The 20,480-nt window shown below is 50.7% G+C and overlaps 1 protein-coding gene and 1 pseudogene across 5 annotated transcripts in view; both read right to left on the bottom strand.

Moving 5' to 3' along the window:
• Positions 1–20,480, bottom strand: part of LOC308609817 (centrosomal protein of 78 kDa-like) — a 405,903-nt pseudogene that overhangs the window by 257,550 nt on the left and 127,873 nt on the right. The window lies entirely within an intron of this gene.
• Positions 1–20,480, bottom strand: part of LOC308609797 (uncharacterized protein) — a 258,883-nt gene that overhangs the window by 129,213 nt on the left and 109,190 nt on the right. For 2 of the 4 annotated variants that reach the window (XM_081259101.1, XM_081259103.1), the window contains one exon: positions 5,201–5,346. In XM_081259101.1, coding sequence (XP_081115227.1) covers positions 5,281–5,346 — 66 coding nt within the window. In that variant the 3' untranslated portion in view covers positions 5,201–5,280. Of the gene's footprint in view, positions 1–5,200; positions 5,347–19,238; positions 19,350–19,374; positions 19,738–20,480 lie in introns of those variants that run through there. The other 2 variants (XR_014014347.1, XR_014014348.1) reach the window with 2 other exon arrangements.

Genomic DNA, 20,480 nt, shown 5'->3' with positions numbered 1-20,480 from the left:
TACCTGGCAGTCACGGCCCTCACCTTTGTGAGGCAGAGGTAGTAGTGTAGCAGGACTGAGAACGGTGTGACGTTTAAAGATTAGGTGGTGAAAGCAGGATTTCACAGGAAGTTAATCCAGTGATACTTGCGGAGAAATGTTGTCAATTCAGCGTTAAGAAGACTGTGGACAAGGTGTGGAGTTTGCAAATAAACTTCATTTTCTAGAGTCAAATCTGCCAAGGCTTCCACTAAATTTGCAGTTGTGGCTATAACCTTAAGACACCTGAGACAGGCAAAAGCAACTGAATCAAGTTGTATGCTATAACAGGCAATAGGCCTGTGTTTACTACCATGCTCACACAGTTCTGCGCGGCCTGATTATGCCTTTCATGCACAAATAAAGGAAAAGGTTTTGAATAACCTAAAGTTAATCTATTAAGTAGAGATCTCTTTTCGAACTTAAAAGGGCTAATATACTTTGCCTCCAGTGGAGATCTCACCTTAAAGTATCTGGATCGGGCTTCCCTGGTGGCGCAGTGGTTGACAGTTCACCTGCCGATGCAGGGGACACGGGTTCGTGCCCCGGTCCGGGAAGATCCCACATGCCGCAGAGCGGCTGGGCCCGTGAGCCATGGCCGCTGAGCTTGCGTGTCCGGAGCCTGTGCTCCGCAACGGGAGAGGCCACAACAGTGAGAGGCCCGCGTACCGCAAAAAAAAAAAAAAAAAGTTTCCGGATCAACCTGAACCTGATCATTTGGGTAACCCTAAGGCAGGCAGTTCTTGCAGTGCTTGTTTTAGCCTTATAAAAACCTGCTTATGTTTATCTTCCCAAGCAAAGGATTCAGGAACTAAATCTTTAATAAGTTCACAGAGTGGAAGAGGTAACAGAAAAATTTGGAACCTAGAGCTTGCAATAACCAGCTAAACCTAGAAATCCACAATGCTAGCACTTAGTTGTGAGTCTAGGAAGTTCCTGTATCAGCCTAATTCTCTCTGGAGATAGCTGAATTCCTTCAGTGCTTAGATTACGTCCTAGGTAATGAACAGCGTCTACGGATAATTGTAATTTTTCCTTTGTTCTTTCTCAGCTAACTGTTGCAGCAAATAAATGGAATCTTTTATGAATGCCTTATGGAACCTTTACAGTAGCTGAGTACAGCACGAGGTTATCTCCATATGGTAAAAAGGCTGATTTCTCAGGGAACTAGAGGGTACTTAAATCTTGGTGAAGTACTTGGGAGGAAAAAAGAAGGAGTCCCAGTGAACCCTTGAGGCATAAAAGTGCAGGTATATTGTTGATTGTTCCAAGTAAAGGCATGTAGATATTGGCTGTTGGGTCTCCGGGATGCTGAAGAAAGGTGAACAAAGGTCTCCAACTGTAAACCATTTCAAGTCAGTTCAAGCTTGTGACACAAGGGTGGCTAGGTTTGGAACAACAGGAAAACAGGGAAGAACTATTTTTATTAACAGCTCCCAAGTCCTGGACAAATCGCCATCCTGCCAGGTTTCCAACCAGGCAAGATTGGCATGCTGCAGGGACGAGTACACGAATGATTACCTCCTGGGCAATTAGGTCTTCTACAATAGCTATGGGACCTTGTATGACCGCAGGCTTTAATAGCTCTTGAGGAAACCTAGGGAGAGGTTTAGCTACATCTATCTGAATCTTTATAGGTTTGCATTTTTTTATTCTTCTGATGTTAACACTGTCAGAAGTAGCCCCCAAATTTGCAGGCATCCTGTCAGAAGTAGCCCCCAAATTTGCAGGCATCTCCATCCAATTAGGGAACTTTTGTTGAACTTCCGCTTTTAGGTCCAGGACAGATTGTAAGGAACATAACTGATCAGGTTCACGTTGATCAGGAAATTTTAAGGTGAGATCTCCACTGGAGGCAAAATGTACTGGCCCTTTGAAGTTAGAAAAGAGATCTCTACTGAATAGATTAACTGGGGCTATACTGCATAGCAGAAAGGAATCTTGGTTGAGATAAAAATTCTCTCTGAACTGTATTAGGTACTCCCACTATGGAAACATCCTCTTTACTCAGAGGGACCTGTTGTTCTTTGAGGGTGGGATTTAGAGTAGAAAGCACAGCTCTGGTTAGGGCTAGGGGTAGGGTGTTAAAGGGTTAGGTAATTATGTTTACAGTTAGGGTTAGAGTTTAATGTAGATTTCAAAGTAAATTATGAGAGTGGGGTTTAAAGTACAAAGCATAGCTCCAGTATCAACTAAAATTTGGCCGTTTTTCATTATATTTTCCTCTGGGCTGTTTAAGGTCATTGCTGCTAATAGTTTACCCTAACCTCTGGAGTTCTGCCAACTAGGGGAGAGGGTCATGGGGGGCCCTCCCTTTGAGACAGATACGAGAGCATTTGTGAAGAGTTTGCATAGGACCTTTGAGGACACCTCTTTTTCCAGTGTCCTCAGTGATTACAAATGAAACATCAACTTTGGGTCATCAAATTGATCATGGACCCCTAGGAGGTTGTAATGGGGGAGGCCCAGGTGTCATTTTGTGTCCCTTGCCTTAGAGCTGTTGTAACTGTAAGGCTATGAGCTTGGTGGATTTCTGTTTGTGATCTTGCTCCAAGGTCCTTTCAAAATGCTCAGCTATAGTCACGAGTTCAGTCAGGCCTATAGCCTCCCACCCTCTTTTCTGCCCTTTTATCAATCCACTCATCTCAGAAGATAATCCACTTACAAAGAGGGCAGTTAAAGCAGGCTGAGTGGCCTTTTTATTCCTTGGAACACCAACTGCTGTAAAAAGAGAGCTTCCAAACTGGTTCCAAAGTCTTCCACAGATTCACCCCTCTTTTGTTTGTACGAGTGAATAATACATCAATCATTATTAGGCCAATTAATAATAGACCAAGTGTGAGCAGGGAACATTTTAGGAATAGCTTATAAAAGATTAGTTGTTATTCTGCAAGCCTTTTTAGGTTGAGGATCTTGAATACCATCCTAGGGATTATGTCATTTTGCTTCCCACATCCATTCTGGGGCTTCCCCCAGTCCTACCAACATGTGTACAAGTGGATAAAGATCTAGCAGTTTGGGGACATACGCCCTGACAGTGACTCTAAGTTCTTTAAAAAATGTTGGGGGTTCCTCCAAGGTTTAGAGAATTCTTTGACTACAGCTCTCAGTTCAGTCTTTGACCAAGGGGTAAAGGACACCTGAGGGGGCTCACCTGCAACCTCAGGTAGTTTTACTTTAAATGGCAATTGTTAAATATTCTCTTTGGAATAGAGAAGTATTTCAGACAGGAAATGAGTAACACAAGAGTCCTCGGGTGACAACGGAAAGGGGGGGACAGTAGGAGGTGCGTCTGCAGTCACATCCGTCCTGCGGTCTTTTGTCTCAGGTACCTTTTGTCCCTTTAATTTTTCATTAGCTTTTTGTTCTCAGTCTCTAAACGAAGCTATTTTGGAATCTTGAAACCGTCTGCAAACTTTTACATACCAAGTAAAGCAGGCATCTCATTCTCCCTGTGCAATCTGTGAACCCTTGCTCTCTAGTGGTTTCCTTAAATGTACAATCTTGTCTAACTGGAACATGCCCCACAATGACCACTGTAATTCTAGATCAATATTAGTATAATTTTTCCATCTTTCTAAATATCTACAACCTCCAGGACCATAGTTCTTAAATATAAAATAAGCAGGTGTGCCAGAAGCTGGCATTCTCAACTCTTGGGCGATAAAGGATCTCATTTCCTTAGCTAGCCTTTGTCAACCCAAAAGAACACACAAAAAACCTGCGCCTTAATATATCAGCAGTAACAAAGAGATGTTACTATGTCCTGGACAAAAGAAGGCCTGGTATGCACCACCACCGATTCCCAGGGATCCTTGGACTGAGGAAAAAGATCCAAACGGCAAATCCCAAGGAAGGGGGACTGCAAACTGATTCCAAACAAAACGGAGAACTATAGCCACCACCAACAGCTCCAAGCATGGGAACTGGGGGCTGATGCCAAACAGATGGGCAAGTGCAGACTACACTGTCAGCAGTGCCCAGTGTGGAATCCAGGGAACAAAATTAGGGGCTATGGTTTACCACTCAAAAAATATACTGGCAATAACCAAGAGATGTTACTGTGTCCTGGGAATTTCCATCTGAAAGGCTAGGGGTTTGGCCTCAAGGAGAATCCTCTACCAGCCAAACTGACCTGCCCTGTAAAGGAAAGCCAGTTAGATTGGGAGCACAAACGCAAAGAGAATGGAGCTCAAACCAAGAGGAGCTTACCAACAACCTTCAGGAATGGCAAGAAAGACAGTGAACTCAAAGGAGTTGTGGGCACCACACCTGTTCCTCCTTGTCCCAAATGTTATCACAAATTTGCTTCAGATCCCATCACTGCCACCAATATATTTACCTTTTTCTTTTTAAAAAGATAAGCATTTAATCATAAAATCATCTTGTTAGCAGTAGCAATCATAAGAGTGGATTTTAGAAAAGTGCACATACATATTTTTATACAGAACATTTCTGGAGGGATACATATTAAACTGTTAGTGGCCACCTCTGCATGCCCCCAATGTATTAAAAAACAAAATTTAACTGAGTAAATTGGAAGATTTACTTTGAATTTTGAATAAATTGGCCTTATTAAACGATTCATGAATCAGGCAGCATCTCATCTGATAGAAAGGGAGATACTCCAACGGGTTACACAACATGGAAGGCTTTCTTTTTTTTTGGCCATGCCACGTGGCATGTGGAAATCTTAGTTCCCCGACCAGGGATCGAACCCATGCCCCGTGCATTGGAAGCGCGGAGTCTTGGCTGCTGGACCACCAGGGAAGTCCCAGAAGACTTGTATAGTAAGGAGGGTGGGACAAGGAAAGAAAGTCATCATCAAGGGAAAAAATGAAAGTTCACTGGAGGAAAGTAAAACTTCAGGTGACAACGGCGTCTCATTGGCTAAACTGCGGAATTTTCTATTAGCTATTTCTATTTTCTATTTCTTGTTGCTGGCCAGGAAGGAAGTCTTCCCTCCTCCAGCTGGGGTAGTAAAGTGGTTGCACGTCCTCTTTGGGGTCAGTAAATGACCTCTTCCTGTTGGGGTAATTGATGATGAGTGGCACGGCATGAGAGCTCCCTCTACGGGCCTTCCAGACTCCAATTCTAGTGCAGGTTTCCTTTTGTTAACATTCACAGCATGTTTTATTGGCAGGAGGAGTCACAATGAGGGAGAAAAGGCCACAAGACTCACCATACAGAAGGCTCAGAAATGCTTGGGTGGGTCCAAGGCAGGCACAAGGTGGCTGTGGGGTCAGCTGGTGGCTACAACGATCACATGGTTCCCTCTGATGGGTTTGCAGCTCGATGTGGAAGAGTGAATAAAAGGGTCAGTTCATGCTATCAGAGAAACATGAAACTGAGATAAGCTTCCCACTGCTAGAAGCATCTTGAGCCTTCAGAAAAGAACAGAGAACATGTCTAAAGGGTTTGGGAACATCAGAGCCACATCTCCTCAGAGTGGGACTCCCCAGGCTCTCCAGGTCTCAGTCCCCAACTCTCCCTCAGTGACAAAGCCTCCCTACCTCTGTCCTTGTCAGCTCAGTGATCCCTAGAGGTCCTGCCTATCCGTGAGGACTTAGGTTTCCATGAGACAGGTTGGTTGAGACCTAGTGATACAGTTGACCAGCCTGATATGCAATAGTTCCCACCACCCTGGGGCAGTTGGGCTCAGGGACACATGGCTCTGGACCCCATGTGGAGGGTGTCCTTGCACGTCCGCTGTGCCACAGAAGAGCCAGTAATGCCTGTAGCTGCCCAACTGATTCTCAGGGGGTTTTCCTGGGAGAGCCCTTGGTCATCTGACCTCCTATCCAGGAAGCCCCATGACTTTCTGATTGCTGCCTGTCATGCCAACAACACACCTGTGAAGGTTCTGCTCTGCATGGCCATCTGTCCGCCAGGCGCCCCCTTCTAGGGACCCAGATGCTAGGACCACACAAATGCTGAAGGAGTGTCCACCTGCCTAAGGTACAGACACCCCTGTATCCATCTGCATGATTTCTACTGGGAATCAACAACATTTGTGGGGATTCTCTGGCCCTAAAGAACAGACCAACCTGATAGGAGCAATGCAATGATTCACAATTACCAGGGTCAATGCACATATACAAGGGCCCATAGCCCCAGATGCCCCACTCACAATTCACATGAGGGTCCCATACGTACCCACCGATGCCCAAATATTCTTGCTTCATACATACACAATCCAAACACGCACATCAGTGGTACGCTGCTAAGTGCTTGATAAAAAGCTCTCCGAGAAAGGCGGGAAAGACTTCCCTTATGGTATCTACATGGTATAAATATTCCCAGCAGGACCAATTTCAAGCTACCCACCTGACATCACTAAACACACAGCTGGGAAGAGATATGCACCATTGACTCTCCCAAGACAGTATGAACCAGTTCCAGCACATCCCATAACTTTTCCTGTGAATATGTGCACAGAATCCACTTACACCCCAAGGAGAACTCTCAACTCCCACCACAGATATGTAACCAAAAGGACACCACATACACATTTGTGTTTGTACATAGATATATAGATATATATATCTCCTGAACACACACCCTCACCCTGAATAAATACACAAACAGACCACCTCTTACTACCTAAATTTTTACAGATGAAACCTTACTCACCCTGAATATTCACATTCCACTCTCACAACTATATATACACACACAACATGGGCCTGAAAACAAACATGTGCAACCAATATGCCATCCAGATGTACACACTGAGTACCTAAGCACACAGGGTCACCAAGTACACAACTGTCTCATGTGCAACCCAACAAAAGACCCATGTGCAATCCCACAGCCCTATAATACATAGACTGCAGGACTCCTGCACACACACAGAACCCACACAGCCTACTGGTGTCCAAACACACAAACTAAACTCTCACGTCCCACAGAATACATACCCCAGAAGCCCCAGGAACTCAAACACACACACAGACACAAATAATCTATACTTATCAAATACAGCTGACCCTTGAACAGCTTGGGGGTTAGGGCGCCAACCCTCCATGCAGTGGCTCTGCATCCATGGATCCTGTAGTAGTCCTGTAGTAGTTACTGAAAAAGAAATCCACTATAAGTGGACCCGTGTGGTTCAAACCCATGTTGTTCAAGGGTCAACTGTCCATATAAGTCCACCTCACTAATACTGAGAACACACATACAAGCAACACCACTAAATTCTTCAGGCATTACATTTTGAAATAGACACATAGAGGACTCGAAGCCTCCTGCTACACTCACAAATCACAAATACACACATCCACAAACTACTCATGAGTATACACCCCAAATGCTCAGACACACTCAAAACAGAAAAACACCGACAACCTCTGCAGTCTTACTAAGATACATACACAATTCTCACACACCTATGGACAAACACATGCAAATATTCCTAACCCCTGAACATATGGATCCCCTCCCAAACACTATACATTATGCTACCTCTCCAGAATACAAGCTCCCCACCACTACTCCAACATACAAACTGTATATGTGTGTGTGTGTATATATATATGTTTCTACCCTCACCCTGAATATATAGACAGACCACCTCTTACTCCTACCAAACACATGTATAAACACCCTAGCGTTCTCCAAAGAAATACACTTTGAATACTCCTAACAACTCCATACCTTATGAACAAACTCTGATAATGCATGCACCTGATGATGGACACGCACACGGATTAGAATACACAAGTAAGATACATGGAAATATCTCCAGCAAACCATTTATGAAACAACTTCCATATATCAAATTATCCCTAGCTATCAGGAGCCAGCTCACACATATGCAAGTACTAACAAATACCCGTATCACATATTTCTAATACATACAAATGCAATTGTCCATCTTCCCTGTAGAAACATAGAACCCCACCTCTCTATCAGATACACATATACTCACTTCCCAAAATACATAAGCCTAAGAGGCTCCTACTGAAAATTACAAATGCACAGCCTCAGCAAATATTCCTCCAAGTGGCCATGCCCCTTGAATACACACACAAACTCATTTAACACACAACTCTCCACAAGTCCCAAATAGAACCACGATTACCCAGTACACTACAAATAGACAATAATGTCGCCCTATACGCCCTTTGTTCCAAATACACATACAGTACCACACTACTGGCGTATACATAACCCCATATTCCCAACCTCTCACACAGAATGAACTCTGCCATCTTGCAGAATACAGGATCATACAAACACAACATACCTACACATTCAACATCCACCAGCCCCATAAAATAGTCACAGACTTGCCCTCTACACATCCAAATATACATACACAGCTCCCGAAAATGCACACCCACAAACACCCCATAACCATACAACATGCCCTGAATACACAAATGATCAGCCTACATTCCCCAAATATACAAAATTAACAGACTGGACACCCAAAGTAATATACACCACTACTTTTCCTGACATTGCCCTTACGCATATGCAGATAATCCTTCCAAATCCACCCTTACACACACACAAATCCCCAAATTCAGGGGTGAAAAAAACACATGTAAACATATTCCCCAAACACCAAATTACAAACACCTAACCACCAACTCCTTGAGTATGCCTGCGTCACATCTCAACACCCTCCAAATACAACACTCTTACACACTCTCACAAAAACACAGGCATGACCTCCCTTCAAACACAAATATCCACGGACAAAACCAACCCACACATTTGACTACCTATCAGATTCCCACCAACCAATTATGTACAGACCCCATCTATGCTTGCAAATCAATCATGATTTGACACCAGACTACAAATACATGTTTATTACCACATTCAGCAAAGTTGCTCGCATCACCGACAAAAGAATGCAGTTTGAACCTAAGCGTTGACTGATGTTTTTATGATAAGAAGGAAGACACTAGTGAAACAATGAGTGTGTTCCTTCCATCTTCACTCATTTTCCAATCACCTGAGCTACACCTTCGGAACCAGATGAGGGTTTTCAACTCGCAAGAACTTCCCTCTAGCTTTTGTACTCTTCACAACGTGCAGACTAGAACGGCACCTGTTTAATAGCTCGCACACACTATTTAGCCCCCACTGTAGGCCCCGCAATCACTGAACCCTTCATGCAGCCGGATCCCCAGTGGTGCCGATAATCCTGGGGTAAATATCTCAAGGGAATCGAGCTCTATGGGGGCGTGAATCCACATTGTGGGGAGTCTCCTTACATGGACAAGGGCACAAATAACCCACAGGGTGAACAACAGTGCAGAGCGGTGACACCTGAGGGGTGAAAAGTCCCCGTACCCCTTACCTCAGGATTCCTAGAATTGACTCTACAGGCCGCCATGGCAGGCCCCTCCCTCGCCGGACAGCCATTGGGGCCCCACCCTCCGCGCTCGCGCATGCGCTCCTGTCTTCCGGAGCAAACTGCCCCAGCAGACGCCGGGAGCTGTTGGAGGACGGCGGTCCGCGTGCCCGAGAGCCCCGCCCCAGTGGGCATGCACAGGCCTGCGCGGGCGTGCAGGCGCAGGGTGCGCGGGCCTAGGAGGTCTCTGCAGGAGAGGACAGAAATGGAGGGTCGGGCAAGCTGCGGAACTTCTCTGGCGACGCTCCTCGCTGGGAACCTTCGTGACGGTCTCTTCTTAAAACCAGCTCTTGTGAAATGTGCACTCGTGAGTTTTATATTGCACTCGTGAAACCCATGCACTTAGCTACAAAGAGTTCTGGAGAGCTCCGCTGTAAGCACAGTAGCCTCAAATTGGGGCAAGTACTTTCATGCCCTTTGGACTGCCGTTCCTTGGTTCTTGTTAATGCCTTTCAAAAAACAGTAGGTCCTTTTTCCTAGCACACCTGAAGTTTCCGTTAAAGAACAATGCTAGCAAAGAATTTCAGACCTGGGAAACACTCTTAAGATACTGTCTCCTGACTCCGTTCCTAGAGTTTTTCCAACGCATTTACTCTACTAGAATATTTTTTCTCCGTGTTCACAGGTGTTTCCTTTGTACGGTTTTGGGGTTTTTTTAAAAATAATTTTGAGAAAGAGTTGACAATCTGGGCCAATTTCAACAGGTAGTATGGGAACAATTTTATTTTCCCTCCCTCCTTTTTTATAATATCTTGCAGAATTTCAGTTGACAATAAAACAACAACAACAAAAATAGTAGCGGGATCAACTTACTGACCTGACTTTGTAATACTTCCCAAAGAAACTTCAATCATCAGATCCGCTTTCTGGTCAAATGCAAGATTAGAGCATTTCTCACTCAACAGGATGCCTCTGAAGACCCCTCACATGTAACAGCACTAAGCGCCTCCAAGTGCAGACTTGAAAACTCCACAAGACACAAACATGGTATCTCTTCGTTTCTTTAATGTTTCGTGATTGAGTGGAAGATGAACTGTCTTCTGAGGCTTGTGATGCATGTCCAGAGATGTTTTTTCTCAGTAGTCAATGCCCGCCCCCACCTTCTGTGCAGGAATAGTCAGAGATCATGATCCAAAGGACTTTTAGATACTCCCTTCTGTGACTGGTCTTCCCAAGTTACATTTGGGCTAATTTGATTATCTCTGTCTGTGGGGTGTAGGATTTTGAAGTATTACAAAAGTGATTGCAGTATTGGGACTGGCTAATTTTTGCACAGTGCAATTTTTGTATCAGTGGCCTTGAGAAGAGTCCTTCAAATACTGTATCAGAATTATGAGTGAGAATCTTGTAAATAATTGGTTGAATGACTGAACAAAGGGAGGAAGCAACAAGGAAGCCTGCCTTTCTCGAGTGCCTGGGTACAATATTTTGCCTCACCATTCCGCTAGTATGAAGTTATTGGTTGCAAATCATACAAGTTTTCCTTCATTATAAAAGCTCCAGGGCTTCCCTGGTGGTGCAGTGGTTGAGAGTCCGCCTGCCGATGCAGGGGACACGGGTTCGTGCCCCGGTCTGGGAAGATCCCCCATGCCGCGGAGCAGCTGGGACCGTGAGCCATGGCCGCTGAGCCTGCGCGCCCGGAGCCTGTGCTCCGCAACGGGAGAGGCCACAACAGTGAGAGGCCCGCGTACCGCAAAAAAAAAAAAAAAAAAAAAACCAAAAACCTAGGTTGATGGATAAAGACGTGAAAGGAAGGGACTGTCATGCTCAACCTCGGTGCCGTGAATCAAAACAACAGTTTATAAACTGCCTAAAGAGGCACACGCCAATTGTGTTGCCACTGTGGGAGGTGGAAGGAACTTCCGGTTCTTGCCTACCTGCCAGAGCCCTCGTGGAATGTCCCCCCAGCGCACGCCACCCCACCCCGACCCACGTGCCCTCTGCCCCTCCCCCACCGCAGAACGGTTCAGCCCGCATTTTCCGGTTTACTTTCAAACGTGTCCCTCGTTGACTTGGATCCCGAGCGTTTGCTGAAGCAGGTCGCTCTCTGGCTCCTGGTCTTGACTTTTCTCATTGAGGCTACCAGGCAGCAGTAGTCCGTGCCCAAGCCTGCAGGATGGCTTCAATAGGAGGTAAGCCTATAGGCTGGGGGTGTGTTCTCAGAGACCCTGCCATCCTCACATCCTTCAGGTTCACACGTTACACTTAACTGTGGGCACCTAGTTGGACTGAAGTAGAGGGAGAAGAGAGCACTGGACGCACAAGGACATTTCACCTGGGGAGACTGGGGAGCCTGAAGAAACCTGAGACTGCCCTGGGGAGGAGGGGTCGTTGGAGGTGGATCCAGAGGAATTGCCCTGGCTATGGAGAAAGGATGGCAGCAGACAGTCTGATTCTTTCTAGAAGGGAGACAAGCCACTTTGAAACGTGTGTGTAAGGATGTGTGTGATGTCCTGGTGGTGACACAGGGAGGGTCATGAGGAAAGCCTAGAGCTGTATTGTGTTCCTCAGGCACCTGAAGCTTGCCTCACCATATCTTTCAAAGGGGTTTGAACAGGAGCATACTGTATCTCAGGGGGCCGTGGGGAGAGATGGTCTTGGTGAGAAAACTATTCAATGGGGCTGTGTGTGGCCACACCTGCAGTGAAGTGTCCTCTCCGAGAGCTAGGCAGGGGGTTACTCTAACTGCCGCAGCCCACACCTCGTCCACTCCTCCCAGCCCAGAGCTCACTTGTCAGTTCAGGTAACTGTTGCCTTGGATTCAACAGGGGATGGGCAACCATTACGAGTAACTTCAGCCAAGAGAGGGCTCAGGTTCCTGAGTTGCTCTGAATTGTTCTTCCTTTTGTGGAATGGCAGTACTTCAGACCTACTTCATCTTGTCCAGTATCTCATGGTGGACCCTCAGGCTGCCTTGAGAGGAAGAGTTTGTTCCTATTTCAGGTCACTCCTTCATGGACAGGGAACAGATGTGGAGTGGGGTTGTTTCGGGTGGAATGTCTATGAAGCCTGCTTCCTCTTTTAAAGGGGGAAGGAGTGTAGCCCAGGATCAGGAAGATGATCTTCTGTGTTACTATTAAACGTCCTATGACATCTGTTCTGGTGAGTTAGGTGCACCGTGCTGTGTACCTTGTTCTCCTGAACAGGGATGTGTTTCAGACAACTTGATCGCCATGGCATCTGGCTTATGCCTGCATCTCAGATTGTCTCTCCGTTATTGGGAGCTGGAAGGGGAAGGACCACAGGCAGTCTATACTCCCACGACCAATGTAACATGACAATTCCCTGGCCCTTGTTTAATCCTCTGCAGCCATCACTGGCTGTGAAATGACAGAATCTAAGGCACACGCGCCTACTTCTCAGACCACCCCAAGCCCCTAGGAACAGAACTCCTGACTGATGACAGTGACTCTGGGCACTGGGGAAGGGGTGGCAGGACCTGGCCCATGTTACGTATCTGCTGTGGGTTGTTCGGAGATGCAGGTGCTTTCTGGGCCAGTGTCATGGGTTTGTATCAGGATTCCATTAGAGATATTTTCCAGCATTTTGTTTTGTTTTGTGAGGCTAGGAAAGAAAGAGGGGATTTATACTGAGCATCAGGAAAAGGAGGACTGAGGAGGAGGTGGGGCCCTAATATTTTACACAGTGCCTGTCCACAAAGGGCCTTTGGGGGCCTCGAACTTACCTTGCAGAAGGCCCCACCTGCTAGTACGCCGGCTGAGGGGCATTTCTCACAGAGCAGATGTCCACACAGCTCCAGGTCTTGGGAGACAGCCTGTGAGGCTTAGGTGCCAGGGTGTGCCTTAGGGAGGCTCTCCAAGTGAGTGCTTGCTGAGGCAATTTCTTCTCGGCAGGCAGGGGTCAGGGAGCTTGGTGGATGGGCGTGGGGTCACCAGTGGAATAATTCTCAACTGGAGGTCAGGGCATGAAAATCACTTGAAGACATTTGCACGCTGCAGTTTCCCTTGTCCAAGAGTCTCTCATCTGTGGAGATTTACACTCTGATGCCGCAGAAAGCCTCAGTCCCACTTGCCCATTCTCCTCCTCCATTCACTCCTTTCCTTTGCCTCAACAGCATCTGCAGTGCTGGGAACGGATGTCACCATGAACCCCGGTGCCTCCTTGTCTACTTTCATGGCAGTGTCCTTTCCTCCACCCATTCCTGGCGCCCAGCACTGGCCACCCTGGGAGCAGCACCTGCCACCTCTCATCACCCCCGCATTCCCTCCTGGCAGCAGCCTGCGGCTGCCAGCTTTCCCCAGGATGCCTTTGGTGGCTAATGGTGGCTGTGGCCCCAGTGCCCCTGGGGCTTGCAACTTCACTGTACAAGTCAGGTCACAAGGGAGGCCAGTGCAGGCCCCCCCGGCTCAGACCTTTATCGTTCCTCAGGGCCCCCTCAACTGGAGCGCTCCAGGGGCCCTCAGCGGGAGTGCTGCATGTCCTGCACCCATATTCTTAGCAACCCCTGCGATGGAGACCATTGTGACTGCTCCAGCTGTTGGAGTTACTCAGGCTGGCAAGGGAGGCTGGACCCCAGGCTTTCCTCCTCAAGCTCCACCACCAGCTGCCCAGATGGCCCCTAACATTCGCCCAGTGAACTCTGGGCCATGGCCACATGGCACTTCCAGGGAGGGCAGCCTGGACACCAACCAGCCCTATGCCTCGCAGGAGGACTGCTCTAACCACCAGAGCGTGTACAGTAACTTCCGACGGTGGCAGCGCCTCAAGCCACTGGCCTGGAGACACCTTCCCCAGAGTCCTGATGCAGAAGCTCTTTCCTGCTTTCTCATGTGAGTGAACGCTCAGGGGGTCATGAACTTATCGGAGCTCTTAGATAAAGAGGAACTGGGGATGGACTCGCAGGTTAGGTTTCTAGGGATACTGGAAGCAAGGTGTGAAGGCGATGTCCACGCCACGAAAAGGCACACTGTCAGTCATACGGGCGAGCCTGCTAGTCCACGACATCATGACTGAAATGTGCCTTATCTCAACTGACCCCACCCCTCTGTGAGTCTAGCCAGCTTGCTCTTCCATGATTCTCCTGGTAATATGGCCTGAAGACTTGAAGTCAGAGAGGGTCGTGGTGTAAGTTGAGGAGCCAAGGAGTGGATGCCACACTCTCCTGTGCTGACGTCTCCTTTCATACAGCACTTGAGTGTACGTGGCCGGGGGAGGTCACTTCGGAGAAGGGGGAGGAGCGCGGGGCCCAGGAGAGCGCTTCATGCACGCCTCGACTTTGTTGATGTGGAGAATTCCACTAGGAACAGGGTGATGGTAGAGCTCTCCTAAGGGCATGGGCTCTCTCCCACTAGAGTTGTGAGCCTGGCAGGCATTTCCATCCTAAACCTGCGGTCCCTCGTAAAAAGGGGACAATCACACTTCACCTTCAGAGGACCGTGCAGAAGACTCCTTGGGCTAATCTATGAAGTGTGAGCAGATTGCCTGGCACATGCCACGCCTCACTGATGATGGTGATTTTTATTATGAAAAGGCAGCCTTGAAGAGGAAAAGAGCTCCCCAAGGCACAGTGTCCCAGCTCTAGCCTGGGAGTGGATGGTCATCCTCGAGTGAGTGTGAGGCGGTGACAGCCGTAGCCGGGAAGCCTTGTCTCTGCTCTCCCAGACACCTGCCTCTCACTCTCCTGTTGCTCAGTCATGCTGTGTTGAATGATGTGTGGTCCACATTGGTGGGTGGGGTCAGGCAGGTGGGGGCTGGGCTGGGCACAGAGACTGACCCCGAGTGCTTACAGCCCAGCGCTTCGATCCCTGGCCCGCCTGAAGCCTACCATGACACTGGAGGAGGGACTGTGCAGGGCCGTGCAGGAATGGCAGCACATTAGCAACTCTGACCGGATGATCTACTACGAGATGGCGCAAAAGTGAGTCAGCGTCCTGGGCCCAGGGGCTGCGTGGAGGGTGAGGCGAGTGGGTGAGGGCAGGGTCTGGCCGTGGGGGTGCTCATCAGAGAGGACAAAGGAGAAGGGCTGTCGCTCGGAACAGGGGGCCCGCAGCCCAGAGGCCCTACAGTCCTCCAGAAACCCCTCCCTCACCTTGAGAGTTTGGGTCTTCTGTCCTTCCTCCACCACGAGCTCTGCCCTCCCCTGAGTTTGACCTACCCTTGCCCTCACATGAAGGTCTCAGGACGGGGCAGGGTGAAGCTGTGAGTCCAGTAGGGGTCCAACTCCGGCCATATGGGCTGGGCTGGGGAAAGAGCTCCACCCGCCAGCCTGCTGCTTCCTTAGTGGTGGCTGGCTGGCGGCCACTGACATAGATTTGGGACCCCCTCTCCTCACGAAAAGTGGCCTGAGTGGGTACCCTGGCATCCCTCAAGAGGCTGGGGAAGCCAGCTGTCATCAGCCCAAGGGTCTCTGGCCCTTCCAGTGTTTGCTCCACGGTAATCCCCTTGGTTTAAGAAACAAAACCAAACAAACAAGCACCTCTCAGAGGAAAGGAAGGCCTGTCCTCTAAGCTCAGCATCCACATCGTCCAGCCTCTCCTGAGCCCTGTCTCCAGGTCTACGTTCCAGAACTCTCAGTCCCAACCCAGGGTCCTGGATTTGGGCAAGGACCCCTGTGGGGAACACATGCCTGTTCCAGCCTCTGGCTGTCAGTCCTTCATGTGGCTCTGGATGGGGGGCATGGGGAGGGTGCCCCCTGGGTCAGCCACGTGTCCTGTTGACCTGGTTCAATGCAGCGACCTGGCTCTATGCTGTTGAATGCTCTCCAGTGCTGGTGAGGCAGGAAGAGTCCCAGATCTTGTATCAGTTCCAGGAGCAGCTCTCTGCTGTGGACAGCACCTCACAGGGCCTTGACAGCCCCAAGGCACATCCTCTCCCAATCCCTCATTCTTGGCTGCCTTTGTTGGGCTCCAGAACCCAGGCCATTTTCTCAGGATGGCCTGTGCCTCCGTCACACCCCAGGTTCATGCAATTTGAGGCAGAGCAGGAGAGGCAGATCCAGCAGTTGCGGTGGATGCAGTGTGTGCAGGGCCTGCCTCCTCCAGCCCCACCGAAGCTGGATCCTCGGGGGCCCCCAGCCCCGAAAGTGGGCCTTCAGCCAGCCAGCCAGGTTCCCACTGGAGTTGAACGCACAGGTAACAGGGGCCCAGGGTTGGCCACTCTTCCCATGTGGATCATTTTCCTTCAAGACAGGGGCATTGGTCTTTCAAGCAAAACAGCCACCGAGGCGGGGGGGTGGGGGGTGGGGTCTCAGATGCCCTTTGTTACTACGGGGTATTGACTTGGTCAATCTTGTAACTTCTCTCACGCCTCCCTGTCAAAGGACTGCACACAAAGTCTGCCTAAGAAGTGGGCTTGATGGGGACACCCCTGGAAAATTGGAGGTTCCCCACTTCCTTATATGTGACTCTCTTAGATGCCCCCTTACCTCCCCCCTCCAACTGTGCATGAAGCTCCAGGTGGTCCTGACCCCCCCACACCCACATCAATGTCCCCCAACAGTGCCCTCACCAGCGTGCGCTCGGTGGTCAGGAGGTGGACCGGGAGCCCCTCACCTTCCTTCCCTTCCTCCTGCTCTGCCGCAGCCTGTGCTCCCAGGATGTCCGGCCCCAGGGCCCAGCCCTCCCGCCCGAAGCCACACGGGTCCCAGTGACCCCCGGAGCCCAAGGCACCCGAGGACATTCCACCTGAGGCTGTGAGGGAGTATATGGACATCATGAAGGCGCTGGTAGGGCCCGTCCACTCAGCCACAGGCGACTCAGATGCAGAATGGGGAGAGGACGGAAATGAGCTGCAGCAGGAAGAGGACGGCACCTACTCGGACCCGGATCTCTTAAGCTATATCGACAAGCTGTGTTCCCAGGAGGACTTTGTCACCAAAGTAGGCTAGGCCTGGAGACTGGGGTCTGCAAGATGCCAGGGCATGGAACTCTCAGCACCCAAGATCTGGGTTCTGCTCAGGCCGTTGGGACTTAAGCTCAGCTCCTTGTTCCTGAGCCTGGTGTTAGGGGAGGTTTACGCAGATGTTTGTGTGTACATGTTTGTGTCTATCTGTGTGTATGCCTTTGTGTCTGTGTCTGTGCCTCTGTATATGTGCTCTTTTGTGTGTGACTGTGTATGTGCATGTTTGCGTGTGTGTGTGTGTGTGCGCGCTGACCATCCCCGCCTTGTGGAGGAGAGTGGGGTGGGTCTCTGCTTTTCACTTTCCCTCCTGGCCTTCTTGTCTCACAGGCCACTCCTGGCCGAGGATGCTCACAGCCTCTTCTTTCTGTTCTAGGTGGAGGCAGTCATTCACCCTGGATTCCTGGCAGATTTGCTTTCCCCAGACCCACAGCTGGATCTCTTGGCCCTAGAGAAGGAGCTGGAGCAGGAGGAAGGGCTCACCCCCGAAGAAGTGAGACAGGGGAGGGAGAGGGACACTCAGGGAGCCAGGGGACCCCACGGGAGGGGGACCCCAGGTGATCCAGGGGACAGGGGAACCCAGATGACCCAGGGGAGCCAGAGGAGGGAGGGATCCCCGGTAGAACAGGGGACACAAGGGACACTCAGGAAGACCAGGGCACAGAGGGACCCCAGTGAACAGGGGAGAGGTAGGGCCCCAGAACAGGAGGGCCACATAGTGCTGTCCATCCCTCCCTTGCCTGGGACACCTGGCATGGGGAAGGGCCCGTTCTGGGGTGGGTGCAGTGCAGGGTGAAAGGAAGGAGAGGATGGGGAGCCGGGAGGGGAGGGAAGGTCACAAAGCTCGGAATCAGTTGCAGGAGGATGGCAGGACTGCCACAGTGTCTGTATTTGGATTCGAGTCCTGGGGTCGCCCGTCCCCTCCTCCCCCCCAGGGCCACTGTCCCACTGCCCAGTGCTCCTCCTCTCACACGTGTGTGTGGAGCCGTCACTGTCCTCCTCCCTCCTACCAGCTGGTGCAGAAACGACTCCTGGCCTTGAAAGAGGACGACAGTGTGCGGGCAGCCCCGAGTCACAGTGCACCCGGAATGGCCTCAAGTCCTTCTGAGTCCGACGCCGGCCAAGGTGCCCAGAGGCACGACCAAGACCCCCATCTAGGGGTCAGTGATGAAGCCTGCCCACCAGAGATTGATTCTGAGGCTCTTCATAGGCTCATCCAAACAGACACTGCCCTGTGCAGGCCCAAAGTCTTTGTTCCCTCTGGAGGACGTCAGGAGTTCTCTATATTCCGGCCCGTACGGCTCTCCCCTCCCCAGGGTCAAAGGCGCACTGGCCCTCTACTGAGATCCAGGGATGCGTCTGTTCTCAGAAAGGCCTCTCCTCTTCGGGAGGCCCGAGTGCCCAGGGATGGGTCCAGTGAGAACGAGGAGGTGCTCCAAAGCGTCTTCATCATAGACTCTCAGCATATACTGGTGCCTTTCGGGATGTCCCTCAGTCCTGCGCATGTCTCAGCCCTGGCTTCCTCTGGAGGTTGGGGGGCCCAGAATGCTCCCCAGTCCCCCTCCTCTCAGAGAAGAGGCCTCAGCCCAGCTCCACCAGCCGCTCCCAAGTCGAGGAAGCGGGCTCTGTGTGGACGCCCAGCCACTGCTGAGAAGCTGCCCATCCCCGGGGCTGGCCTCGGCGTCTCTGGGAGGCCAGCCTTGGCTCTGGGGCTGGCTCGCCCCTCACAGCTGAGAAAGAGAAAGCGTGACCCGTTTGACACAAAGAAGCGTGGGAAGAGGAGGAAGAAGCACTGCAGCCAGTAGGGAACAGCTGGGCCGGCCCTCCAGGGCGAGGCCCCAGGGCAGCCCCCTGGGGAGCCTAGGGGCTCCTCCTCCTCCCAGTGCTGATCCTGGATGATGTGGGGGGAAGGGAGGGGGGCAGGACCACCAGGGTGGGGAGGGGGAGCGGGATTGTGGGGGGGTTAGGGAGGTGGGGGAGGTGGGTGTGGGAGGAGGACCTTTGGAGTGATGTATGTAAATTGTGAACAAAGATCGTTTTCGTGGGAAATGCTCTCAGGCCACTGTCATCTTGTTGGTGTTGAGCTGCTCCACAGAGAGCGATCCTGAGAGGAAGGAAGGATGAGGGAGGTCACAGGAGCTCTGGGTCTACAGGTGGCCACACCTTTCCTCCACATAGACAAGGACTCCTCAGGCTGCCCCTGGGAACGCACAGCTCTCACTTTCCCCAGGGACCCCCTCATCAGCCCCTTCTCTAACGCCTGCTTGGCTAGGGCCCTTCTGGGGCATCTGTACCGTCTTCTGCATCCCTGAACCTTCTGGGGAGGCAGAGCTGCTCTTGTGCCTTTCAGCCCTCTGGACACTCACCAGTTTCTAGGATGGAGCCTGGAGACGGCCCTTGTCATTATGGAGCTTCTCTCTGCTTTCCTCATGTGGCCAGACGACGGCGCTGGGATGACCCTCCGCTCATCCAGGGTTTCCTGTGTGGGTGGCCTGACCAGAGACGAAAAGTCTTGGCCATGGGGACAGGACTGTCTTCCTCATCGTAGCGGGAGCATCCTCTAGTCCCACTGGGATTATTGCAATGTGGAGAGTGGTGGAGGCAGCTACCTCTTCATCCCAATGAGGATGCAACAAGGGGAATGGGTGTGGGGAGATTCATGGGGCACCCGTTAAAGGTGTGTATAAGGGAAAGGACAGTCGGGCCCCTTTGTGGAACTTGTGGGATCTCTGTGCAGCAGCGTCTCGTTCAACTGAGGGAGGAGGACCCATGTGGCTGTGGCCGTGGGGACTGGCGTCCGGGGCCTCCGGGTCTGCAAAGACACCCCAGAGCTACTGTCCCTTCCCTTTGCACCCATGGCTGGACGTGTGTGTGCACTGGTATCAACACTGGTTTGTATCCCCATAGGAAATAGGTCCTCCTAACAAACTATGACCACGTTTCACAAGAACAGCTTGCTCACAGGGGCGGCAGTGGGTGGGAGAGGTGTCTGTGGCCCCAGATCTGAGTGGGAGCTGGGATCCATGCTGAGGAGTGTGGAGGCCTCAGTCACCGTCCTGTGGGTGTCGGCAGAGGCTTCGAATCATCAGAGCAGGGGAAATGACCCCCTCATTAGAGTGAGATGAGCAAACAATGAGGGGCAGGGAGTAGACCCCCGCTGTCTCCCAGAAGTGCCTCCCCTCCCAGTCCGCTTAGCCTCTGTCACAGCCTGTGCTGGCCCACCTCTGAAGCCCCT

The sequence above is a fragment of the Mesoplodon bidens genome, assembly GCF_964165515.1.
Source record: "Mesoplodon bidens genome assembly, contig: HAP1_SCAFFOLD_103, whole genome shotgun sequence".
Classification (NCBI taxonomy): domain Eukaryota; kingdom Metazoa; phylum Chordata; class Mammalia; order Artiodactyla; family Ziphiidae; genus Mesoplodon; species Mesoplodon bidens.
The sequence above is the reverse complement of the archived record's forward strand: the minus strand, read 5'-3'. Positions and strand labels throughout refer to the sequence as shown.